We start from the raw sequence: 12,214 nt of genomic DNA on the forward strand, positions 1-12,214 counted from the left end.
TCAAAAGACCACAAGGCAGACACCCAGAGACACTTGCGCCTACAACTAGGAAATTGGTAGAAGCTTTGTCACCGCCAACTGCGAAGCTTCAAAATTAAAGCACGTCGAAACCTTCACCGATTTCATATATTTGCTTCTCTGCTTCAGACCGCCTTACTAAGAGTTTGAAGTTCCTTCTCTCTGCAGAGAAAGTGGATTTTCTTTCTCTGTGCAAACACTGCTGGATCCAAGTCTCTCGGAAGAACTGGTGGCAAAGCAGGCGTTTGGGGATCGCGCCTGTGATTGCTCCGTAGTGCCGACTTCCTCTCTCTCTAATCAGATGTAAATGCAAGCTTATTAATTTAGTCTAATTCTCCCTCTCACGCTCGCAACCTGTGAACTTGGGTCCTGACTGATGCTGCGAGGAGGGAGGACGGTGGACAAGCGCCCCGGAGTCCGACCGGGTGGCGCCTAGTCGCCGTCTTCAGAGGCAAGTCCCCGCTCCGGCTCCTCCGCCGGGGTCTGGACTTAACCCAGGTCCAGGACAGGAAACCATGACCGTGCCTCGGTACCCCCTCACCTTTCTGCCCCCCGCCCCCCCTTGAGCTGCTGTCCTTAACTGACGAGCCAGTGACTATTGGCTGAAGTTCCCTAGCCATTTGCATGCACAGAGAGGGAGTGTCTTCTGCCGCCTCCCCGTCAGGAGCGCGCCGACTGCAGCTTCCAGGGAATGCGCGGCCGAGGGGATGCGCGCAGCTCGCGGGCCCTGCCAGTGAGCTGGCGCCCGGCGACCTGGCACCCGCACCTGGATATGGGGCGTCTAAGTCGTTCCAGGAGCAGCACCAGCCACAGAAACCTACCGGTAAGGGTAGGGGTCCACGAGCCTCGCGGCCCCGACAAGTTACAGTACTGTGGGGCAGTTCCCACTCCTTTATGGTTTCTCAAACCTTTTACCTTAATTCAAACTTCCCAGGAAGGTTGGGTGGAGGGAACGGGAGTTTTGGATAATGTGCCTGCATTTTAGCAAGGAATAGGCAAGTCCTTGGGTCGTGAGAAGTTTCTGAAGCAGAAATGTAGGCAGATGAGGTGGAGGAGGCTGGGGTGTGCTCAATTGGCTTTGAGATAAAGGGGTTCGTAGATTGTTTCCTGCGGCCAGCATCTGGCTGTGACTGTCTACTGCAATTGACAAATTGTTTTTGCATAATCATTTCCCACATTTACTTCTCTTTCCCTAAGGGAGGGGGATTAGTGAGAGCTTGTTAGGGGGTGGAAATACAGATCCTTTCGATTTGAGTTTAGATACGTACTAAAATGAAAATCAATTCTTCCGACCTAAAGCGTTTATTTGGTGGGGTAGGGAGTCCGAGGGGGTAGAGTTACTATATTATTATTATTATTATTATTATTATTATTATTATTATTAATATTGTTGTTATCGGTCTCATAGCAAGGGATGCAACACATTTCGCATTTCGGGGATCTTAGTGGTAGAAACATTTCAATGGAAAATAAAGTGCCCACCTCTCGGTCCTCTCCACTACCAGCCCCCTCCCTCCCCATGACCTACCCTGGTGGTTTCTCTGTCGCGTTGCGCAGTCCTCTCCACTCCGACATGTACTTCCAGGGATGAGTTATGGTTTGGGATTCCGAATATTAACTGAGCGAGGTGGTGATGGGGAGCCGGGCAGGGGCAGGGCCGGGGGAGATGTAGAAAGTAAAGACAAAAATTAAGTTTTGGAGACACTGTTGCCCCATAGATCTCTCCTTTACAGCAAGTTTCCTTTTCACCCCGTTCTGACTGGAGCGTTTGCCTTTGGGAATGGGGATGGAGCCAGAATGATCCCAGGGCAATGGTTCTGACTCCAAGCTCTGTGTTTTCCGCGTGTGTGTAATAAGCCTTCTCTCCACCCTCCACGTTCAGCATCTGCTTCTGTTTTTCCTCTTCGTGGGACCCTTCAACTGCCTGGCGAGTTACAGCCGGGCCACGGAGCTTCTGTACAGCCTGAACGAGGGACTGCCCGCGGGGGTGCTCATCGGCAGCCTGGCCGAGGACCTGCGGCTGGTGCACGGAGCAGGGAGGCAGGACCCGCAGTCGCAGCCCCCGGAGCACAGCGGCGCCGAACGGAACCCTCCTCTCTCCTTCAGCCTGGCCTCCCAGGGACTGAGTGGCCAGTACGTGATCCTAGACAATCGCTCCGGAGAGCTGCACACTTCTGCTCAGGAGATCGACAGGGAGGCCCTGTGTCTTGAAGGAGGTGGAGGGGCTGCCTGGCAGGGCAGCATTTCCATCTCCTCTTCGCCTTCCGCTGACTCTTGTCTTTTGCTTCTGGACGTACTGGTCCTGCCTCAGGAATACTTTAGGTTTGTGAAGGTGAAAATCGCTATCCGGGACATCAATGACAATGCCCCACAGTTCCCTGTTTCCGAAATATCGGTTTGGGTCCCAGAAAATGCACCTGTAAACACCCGGCTGGCCATAGAGCATCCTGCCATGGACCGAGATATAGGCACTAACGGAGTTCAGACCTACCGCTTGCTGGACTACCATCGTATGTTCACCCTGGACGTGGAGGAGAATGAGAATGGGGAGCGAACCCCCTACCTAATTGTCATGGGACTGTTGGACAGGGAGACCCAGGACCAGTATGTGAGCATCATCATAGCTGAGGATGGTGGGTCTCCACCACTGTTGGGCAGTGCCACCCTCACCATTGGCATAAGTGACATTAATGACAATTGCCCTCTCTTCACAGACTCACAAATCAATGCCACTGTGTATGGGAATGCTACAGTGGGCACACCGATTGCAGCTGTCCAGGCTGTGGACAGAGACTTGGGAAACAATGCTCAGGTCACCTACTCTTATAGCCAGAAAGTTCCACAAGTATCCAAGGATTTATTCCATCTGGATGAAAACACTGGAGTCATTAAACTTTTCAGTAAGATTGGGGGAAGTGTTCTGCAAACACACAAGCTCACCATTCTTGCTAATGGGCCAGGCTGCATCCCTGCTATGATAACTGCCCTGGTGACCATTATCAAAGTCATTTTCAGACCACCTGAAATTGTCCCTCGTTATATAGCGAATGAGATAGATGGTATTGTTTACCTGAAAGAACTGGAACCTGTTAAAACTCCAATTGCATTTTTCACCATAAGAGATCCAGAAGGTAAATACAAGGTGAACTGCTACTTGGATGGTGAAGGACCATTTAGGTTATCACCCTACAAACCATACAGTAATGAATATCTGCTAGAAACCACAAAACCTATGGATTATGAGCTACAGCAGTTCTATGAAATAGCTGTGGTAGCCTGGAACTCTGAGGGATTTCATGTCAAAAAAATGATTAAAGTGCAACTTTTAGATGACAATGATAATGCTCCTATTTTCCTTCAACCCTCGGTGGAACTAACCATTGAAGAAAACAACTCACCCAATGCCTTTTTGACTAAGCTAGATGCTACAGATGCTGACAGTGGAGAGAGGGGACAAGTTTCATATTTTCTGGGACCTGATGCTCCATCATACTTTTCCTTAGACAGTGTCACAGGAGTTCTGACAGTTTCTACTCAGCTGGATCGAGAAGAGAAAGAAAAGTACAAGTACACAGTCAGAGCTGTTGACTCTGGGAAGCCACCCAAAGAATCAGTAGCCACCGTGGCTATCACAGTGTTGGATAAAAATGACAACAGTCCTAGGTTCATCAACAAGGACTTCAGCTTCTTTGTGCCAGAAAACTTTCCAGGATATGGTGAAATTGGAATAATTAGTGTAACAGATGCCGATGCTGGGCAAAATGGATGGGTTGCCCTCTCCGTGGTGAACCAGAGTGATATTTTTGCCATAGACACAGGAAAGGGCATGCTGAGAGCCAAAGTCTCTTTGGACAGAGAGCAGCAAAGCTCCTATACTTTGTGGGTTGAAGCTGTTGATGGAGGTGAGCCTCCCCTCTCCTCTACCACAAAAATCACAATTCTCCTTCTAGATATCAATGACAACCCACCTCTTGTTTTATTTCCTCAATCTAACATGTCTTACTTGTTGGTTTTACCTTCTACTCTCCCTGGCTCCCCAGTTACAGAGGTCTATGCAATTGACAAAGACACAGGCATGAATGCTGTCATAGCTTACAGCATCATAGGGAGAAGAGGTCCTAGGCCTGAGTCATTTAGGATTGACCCTAAAACTGGCAACATTACTTTGGAAGAGGCATTGCTGCAGACAGATTATGGGCTCCATCGTTTACTGGTGAAAGTGAGTGATCATGGTTATCCCGAACCTCTCCATTCCACGGTCATGGTGAACCTATTTGTCAATGACACTGTCAGTAATGAGAGCTACATTGAGAGTCTTTTAAGAAAGGAACCAGAAATTAACATAGAGGAGAAAGAACCACAGATCTCCATAGAACCGACTCATAGGAAAGTTGAGCCTGTGTCTTGTATGCCCACCTTAGTAGCTCTGTCTGTAATAAGCTTGGGTTCTATCACTCTTGTAACAGGGATGGGCATATACCTCTGTTTGAGAGGGAAAAGGCATCACAGGGAGGATGAAAATTTGGGAGTACAAATTCCATTAAAAGGAAAAATTGACTTGCATATGAGAGAGAGGAAACCAATGGATATTTCTAATATTTGATTTTTTTTTTTTTTTTTTTTTTGCTGTGGAGTAACAGAGATGTTTTAACTGACTTTGGAGAGTCTTCACCACCCAAAGAGTGTTGGACATCTAATTTATAACTTGTACTGTATTGTAAATAGCTGTTTACAAGTTTTTAAATTCAAAATCAGAGGTTATAAAATGTGTACAGCATTTTTTAAATGAAAATTGGTACTAACAGCTTTGGAACTGTTATAAAAAAAGCTTGGACGTGATTTGCAGCTTTCATACACCAAGCAGATGATTGTTAAAACCCAGGAATAAGGTAAGAAAATGGTACATTGCATTTTTGGCTAAAAAAGTCCTTTAACCACAAGAGGGCATCAGCTGCTCCTTTGCAGGGAACTCTTTTAAGGTATTGTACATGACAGTTGTACATGAAATTAATGAAAGAGTCTATTTTAAATATATTGTTTTTAACATTAAACAAAGATAAAATTAAAGTAAATGGAATGTCACCCCACTTAAATGTATGATAAAAAAGAAAAGAAATGCATTTGTAAACAGAATGTTTATTACCTCACAAGTGCACAATGTATAATTTGAAAGAGAAGACTTCACAAAGAAGCGCAATTCTTTTTTAGCAAGGATAAACGCTTTGCCATGTGTTAAAGATCTGACGTGCTGAAGATTAATTCGCCTTCTGTGTACTCTGGTTGCTTTCTGTTTGCTTTACCACTGCACTTGTTATTATTACAAGGGAAAATATATATATTCTTTCTTAAAGAAAATGTAACTAGAAATTATGTCCAAGAGGAACAGTCAGAAGCAAAGATATGTTTCAATCTTAGTTGCTTCATAGGTGTTCATGACATTTTCATGCTTTCACAACTTGTCAGTAGTGTTCTATACTTGGGTTATGTATTAGATTCTTATATACTTAAACTCATGTGTTACAGAAAAAAAAGAAAAATCTTATTAAAACAAAATTATTCTAGAAGCTGGTGGACACTACTGGTTGTTTTAACTGGACCTTTTCTATGAAAGTTATACTTATCTTTTTGTTGTTGTTTAGGTTTGTTGGCTACCGGTTCTGGCTTCCTTTCTTTGGCTTTGGATTAGGTCCAAGAGTTTATTTGTAAGCCCAGCAGCAGATTTCTTTGATAATTTAGCTTTTACTGAACACTTTGCAGTGAAGCAAGCTGGTTTATCAGTGATTGATCATCTTCACTTCCATGTGTGAGCTGGAAATTTTATTTTATATGAGAGCTATGGCAAAATTATCTTTGTAAACAAAGAATAAGTGTTAGCTTAAACTGGATCATTCTACTTTTGGGCATCATGTGTCTGTACTGTACCAAAAGTGTTTCTATGTCTGCAAATTAAAGGTATATATTTTCATAATTTCTTTCTCATTTTTACTGTTTTATTTTTGAACATGGGCTTGTTCTTTTACTGAAGCTCCTGTTAATGGTATTCATTTGCTTTTAGAGGTAAATGTGCGTAAACTAAATATTCTGTTATGTTAACGTTTATATTAAACTAATTCATTACTTAATTAAACATTTGGTAAATTATTATTAAATACATGTGTAGTTATAGACATATATAGACACACACACACACATATATATATGTATATATATATAATAGAAAAAGAGTATGCCTATGTGTTTGATAGAAGTTCACATGAAAATTTACACCCATGCATGTGTACATGCATATTAATTTATTATGACTTAGAATCAATTATAAACACTCATTTTAATACATACTTATAACAAATCCTCTGTTAGCTGTGTTACAAGTGCTTTCAATAAATTTTAAAATAAAAACACATTGCAAAAAAAGAATTGAATACAAAAACTCAAGACCTTTTGAATAGATATTAACTCATTTTCTCATTTTCTTCAATTTGAGAATTTTAATAAATAAAATAATAAGCATATGAGGCAGTAGTGTTTGTTACAAAAAGGAAATATATTTTTATTGGAAATTCCTTTTTTATGAGAGGCCACTGAGCTAAGAAAGTAAGATCATTTAACCCCCCAAACTTTTCATTCATAATTGATATAGAGCAATGGAGGAAACCATCCTCCACCAGTCATTTTTATATCTGATTTCTCTCTTTTACAGGAAAGAAATACATGTGAAACAAGTAGCACCATTAAAAAAAAAAAAAAGTCCTCTACAAATGCAATGATTTAATTATCAGTATAAATAACAAAACATTTTATTCTTTTATGAGTTTGAAGAAGGTTCATGTGTTTGGGGTATGGATTTCATCTCTAGCATGAAAAAAATGCCTGTAACATTAATAAAAGGACATATTTCTGAATAACTTCTTGTGCCAAGATTTCCTTTACAAAAACATCTCATTCACTTTAAAAATATATATAACCAGGAAAGTTAAAGTAAATTAAGCTCAAAGATAAAAGCCCCTTTTTTCTAACACCTTGCGCTAGAACGGTTGCCAAAATGTATGCTAATCATGTCAATGTTGTTAGTTGAGCTGGCACAAAAATAAATGTTCCATTCATTAAAAACCCTAATATCCATTTAACAGTTTGAGAACCAGTGAGTACTCTTTGCCCAATTTAATGAAGAAGAGATTGCTCTGATCTTCACACTGCCAAACCCATTCTTACACTACAGAGAAAACTGTTCATTAATTTGGAGCTGGAAATTTAAAACAACATAGCAATTTCAGCTACAAGGGAGGAAACAATTTACCTTACTTGACTCTTTAGAGGCCCTGACCCTATTTAAAAAAAAAAAAAAGTTTTCTTGGCAGTTATGCTTTTATCAATGGCAGTTAAAAGCAAAAGGAAAAAGAGACACTTCTTTTAAAACAATTTTGTAGTATTAGTGTATTAAAAATAAAATCCAAATCCTTTGTCTTTTTGGGTGCTTTGCATGTGTTTTATGAAAACACCAGGTATAATCTTGCCTAAGAAATACTATCAGTGAAGCAATATTAGGGAAGGTGTATAAAGTGGACTTGATTGCAGTAATAGCTCTCATAAGGATTCTAATCTGTGCTCCCAGAACATGTTTCGATTGACAACTGTAAAAAGAAGAATTATACAATCCTCGCCTGAGTTTACGGAGACTCGGGTTCCAATCTCTCCTTCCTCGGTGAGGTGAGGACTCTGTGGGGTCCTGACGTTTGGCAGACAATGAAGAATGTAATGAAAGGACAGCATTGAGCATATGACGCTCTTCAATTCACTGGGAAGCCTCAGCTCACAGACACCAGAGACATAGATACCTGAACATTGTCCTCACTCTGAGGTAGATTTGCTCACTGCAAGAAAGAAGTCAGTGCTACCAATTACATTTTACTGACTTGTGCAATCTCTGCCTCGCAATGTGCCTTTAGAGTGTGAGCAGTCAACAAATATTTACAGAAAGGAAGAGGATTGACAGTTATGCAAATGGACTCAAAGAAGAAAAAAATCAATCATATTAAAAAAATCAGTAATTCCTGAGCAAAACACCCACCAGAATTTTTTTCTAGTTAGGCCTATTTCCGATAAGAAAAGATCATGAATACTTTTTAGATGGTATATACATATATACCTACAGTCTATAATCATTTTTTAAATGTCAGTTATTTTTTGTAATTATTCTTAAAATAGTAGCACTTTTTTTTCTGATAAAACCCTAAACTGGAAATGTATTCCTTTAAGCATATAAAACAAAACTGAATGAACTTTAAGGCTTAACCCACTAATGTTAAGAAGTAGGAATACTGTGAAGGTTCAAAAAGAAACTTGGTCATTCATACCATACATATTTATTTTGGTACTCAATTACCATGGGCTCAACTGAGAACAAGACAGAGTCCCTTGATGACTTTAGATTATAGTGTGGGAGGCTAATAAAACATTCAATCTGAAAACACTGTGTGGGATAAATCCTGTTCCCGGGATGCCAAGTGAACCTAACTCAATCTTGGGAAGTCTTAGAGAAAGTTTCCTAAAGGAGGCGATTTCTAATGTGGGCCCTCTCAGGAAGTTGATGCCTAATTTGAATATAAGAAGGAGAAGTTAGCCAGTGGAAAGTGGGCAGAAGGAGAGAGAAGGGTATTTAAGGAAGAGAGAATAATGTGCAAGGCACACATGTGCAAGTGAGCACATCATGACTAAAGAAGCACAAATACTACTGTTCTTCTTGGCTGGAGGGATGAAGAGAATGAAAGATATTATTAACAGTGAACTTGGGGATGTACATGTGCTGCAAATAATAAAGGGACTGTGTCATACCTGGAGGTTGCAATTTTATCCCAAAGCTAATGGGAATTTTAAGGATTTGACCAGGCTATGTGTGGTTTTTAAAGATTACATTGGCAATGTGTGGAGGTTGTGTTGAAAAATGTTCTAGAAACTGAACAGAAGGAGTAGTGACAATTTAAGTGAAAGACGAGGCTTTAAACCAGGCAATATGAAAGAGATATATAACATAGTAGGTAGTAATTTATAGCTAATAAGGAAACTTGTGGTACCAATAAGAATTAATCCACATGTGATAGATAAGAAAGTTCATAATTTTCATAATTTGCTTTCAAGCCTATTTTACAATAAACTTAGTTTTGAATAAACTAAGACAGAGTATCAAGAAAAATTTGACAACTGAGGGGATTAGAAAACAGCAATTATGAAAGTAAAAAATAAGCAAAATCTTACTGAAAACAGCAGAGTTAATTTTCCTTCAAATATTTCTCTTAAAACACACAATTTAATTTTACATTCATTGGAAAGTTAACCAAAGTGTGATACTTGAAAAGACAATATGCCAGATATTAAAAAAAAAAATTCTCTGAGATGAAATCACATCTAAAAATGAAGTCAATCAAAACTAACTATTAAAATGAATTAATAAGAATCATATATCTTCCCTGCATGCACTTGTAGAAAAGATAGATATAATTTAAAAAATAAAGCTACTTATACCTCATAAAGAGAAAAATATTAAAAAATTATGTATTTGACAAATATAATAATTGCAGGAAAATAGTAAGGAAACAAAACTTTAGGAGATTAGGGAATAAGTGATAATAACCAGGGAAAATTTTATGAGCCTTACAGAAAAATGGAGGGCATAAACTTGATTTATAATACAGAAAAAAATATTTATTTACGCAGAGTTTATATTTATATGTATATACATATGTATATATTAGATATAGGAAAGGCATGTTCAATTGTGGATATAAGAGATATGGTTAATTCAAAAATGCAGATGACCAGGCTTGTGTACATTAAGGTAAATGAAGGTAAACCCAGAATGACTGAAAGTTAGGAACTCACTAAATCACAAACTTAACAACCTCAAAGGAATTTTGGATTATTGTTCTTCTCCTTATAGTTTTGAGTACAATATCCTAAAGCATCCATAAGGATAAGCACTATTATCAATTATTTATTTACTAAACATATTTACTATTAGCCTATACCTCTTATAAGCAAGACATTGTGCTAGGCCCAAAGGTAAATTTTGTTCCATTCTCAAAAAAGATCACTCTCCAGTTTGGGGAAACTAGTGTAAACTACACATAATAATGGATGAATATGTTTTCCCTCCCATCTACTCTTCACCTGTGCTTCTTGTACTTCTACCAGAGGGAAACAAGGATCATAATGGCAGATGAAAGCGCTACCTAATGATATAAACTACATACTGAAAGCTAAGAAGAAGGATATCAAAATCATTAGAGGAATATAATCTTTGCAAAGTTTATAAATTACAAAATAGGGACTGAGTGCTTCTTGTGGAGAGAATAGGTGAATTTAAAGACTTTTATAACATATATTTTTAACTCATTTTGAAAATTGGAATTCTCTATAACTCCCAAGTACAACTTTCACTCAAAAGATTAAAGAAACAAATGCACTGGGCACTGTGAACCAACTATTCCTTTCAGAAAAATCATAGATTTACATTTCAGAATAATTAAAATGTGACTATGATATTTATTGAATCTACATATGTAGCCTGTAGTAACCTTGCTACTATATTTCAAAGATAGCACTGATTTCTGCTTTGCAAATATACTTTATATAATTTCAAATTCATAGTTTTATGTTAATAAGTTTTTTTTTTTTTTTTTTTTGCGGTACGCGGGCCTCTTACTGTTGTGGTCTCTCCCGTTGCGGAGCACAGTCTCCGGACACGCAGGATGCGCAGGCTCAGCAGCCATGGTTCATGGGCCCAGCCGCTCTGCGGCATGTGGGATCTTCCCAGACCCAGGTATGAACTCGTGTCCCCTGCATTGGCAGGCAGATTCTCAACCACTGTGCCACCAGGGAAGCCCTGTTAACAAGCTTTCTTAAGGTACTTTCTTGGCAATGTGAGGTTTTGATTTAATGGGGTGTAAAATGTACTTTGGGAGTTGTTATGTAAATCTTTCAAATAATACTATGTAACAGTGTTTTTCAAAGTTATGAGATCTGGTATAACATATGATGAGAGAATATTTTAACATTAATGTATAAAAATTACTGCACATATGTTCTGAATCCTCCATCTCATTATGAAGAAAAAAATACTCCAGAGAAGTTAATTCTAGAAGATTCATAGGAAAAAGCATTGTACTTTAAAGGCAGGTAAAATGGGCAAAGGAAGAAAAGTAACAATAACAATTTCAAAATTCTAAAAAAGTAAATTTTGTTTTCCTTTTGAAAAACTTCATCTACCCATCTTCCCTCCTCACCCCACTGTCTTATTAAATTGGGAAACTAGTTTCCTTTACATTTTTGTAGTTAAATTATAAAATCATAAACATTTTCAAAGTCAAATGAATGTGGGCAATGCTAATTATAAACCAGGTGCTAAAAAACACTATTGCTTTATATTGAGACAGCTTTCCATTTATGATCCTTTCAATTATTTTTTCAACAGTAAGAAGTTGCATTTGTTTTACAGATTTTCTTGTAATAGCAGTTAATATTCACTGCAAGAAGAATTACAATCACAGGTATTTAGCTTACCCTTAAAATATTTACATTGAATTATCTAAGCATTCAAATTTAGCAAAGCCAACTATTCTGCATATGTTTGATTTCTCCATCTAGTCCTACAAAGGATTTTCCTACAAAAAAGTAGTATAGAACATATAATTTTCCCAGTCTCATTTACAAATGTATTTAGCAATTGAATCAGATTTCTGTGAAGAATAACTGAGTATAAGTTGTCTTATAAGATTCTTTGAAAAGAGAGATTTAATGTAACTTAAGTGAATCAAATTGATTGCTTTTTTATGCTTTATGCTTGACTCAGGGCACACTGTTTGAAATGCCGTGACAAACAGCATTCCCCATCAAACCATTTGGTGGGAGTGTCAATTACTTCAATTAGAGATGATTTCTAAAAGACCTTAATAGTGAATGTACATATTGGGAAAGAAAGGTAAAATATCTATGAAAACTTACGAAACATCTGTCTCATGGAGCCAGGAGGAATTTTAAAACATCAATGTTTTATTCCCCTTTGAGCTTCTTTGATCTTTCTTACTCTATCATCCTGTTGGTCTCTCATAAGGGAAGCTCAATATTCTCAGAATCCATTTATTAGTCTATCTATGGTAGGCAGAATAGCCCCCCAAAGATGTCCATGCCTTAATGCATGGAA

At 38.6% G+C, this 12,214-nt stretch overlaps 1 protein-coding gene across 1 annotated transcript; it reads left to right on the top strand.

Moving 5' to 3' along the window:
• The first annotated feature begins 340 nt into the window (after positions 1-340).
• PCDH20 (protocadherin 20) lies at positions 341-6,162 on the top strand. Its single transcript, XM_027116773.1, has 2 exons — positions 341-841; positions 1,901-6,162. The coding sequence occupies exons 1-2, from the start codon at positions 710-712 to the stop codon at positions 4,619-4,621; spliced, it is 2,853 nt and encodes a 950-aa protein (XP_026972574.1). The 5' UTR covers positions 341-709; the 3' UTR covers positions 4,622-6,162.
• The last annotated feature ends 6,052 nt before the right edge of the window (positions 6,163-12,214 follow it).

The sequence above is a fragment of the Aethalodelphis obliquidens genome, unplaced genomic scaffold (assembly GCF_003676395.1).
Source record: "Aethalodelphis obliquidens isolate GAN/ISIS:26980383/991018 unplaced genomic scaffold, ASM367639v1 scaffold16, whole genome shotgun sequence".
NCBI classification, from domain to species: Eukaryota; Metazoa; Chordata; class Mammalia; order Artiodactyla; family Delphinidae; genus Aethalodelphis; species Aethalodelphis obliquidens.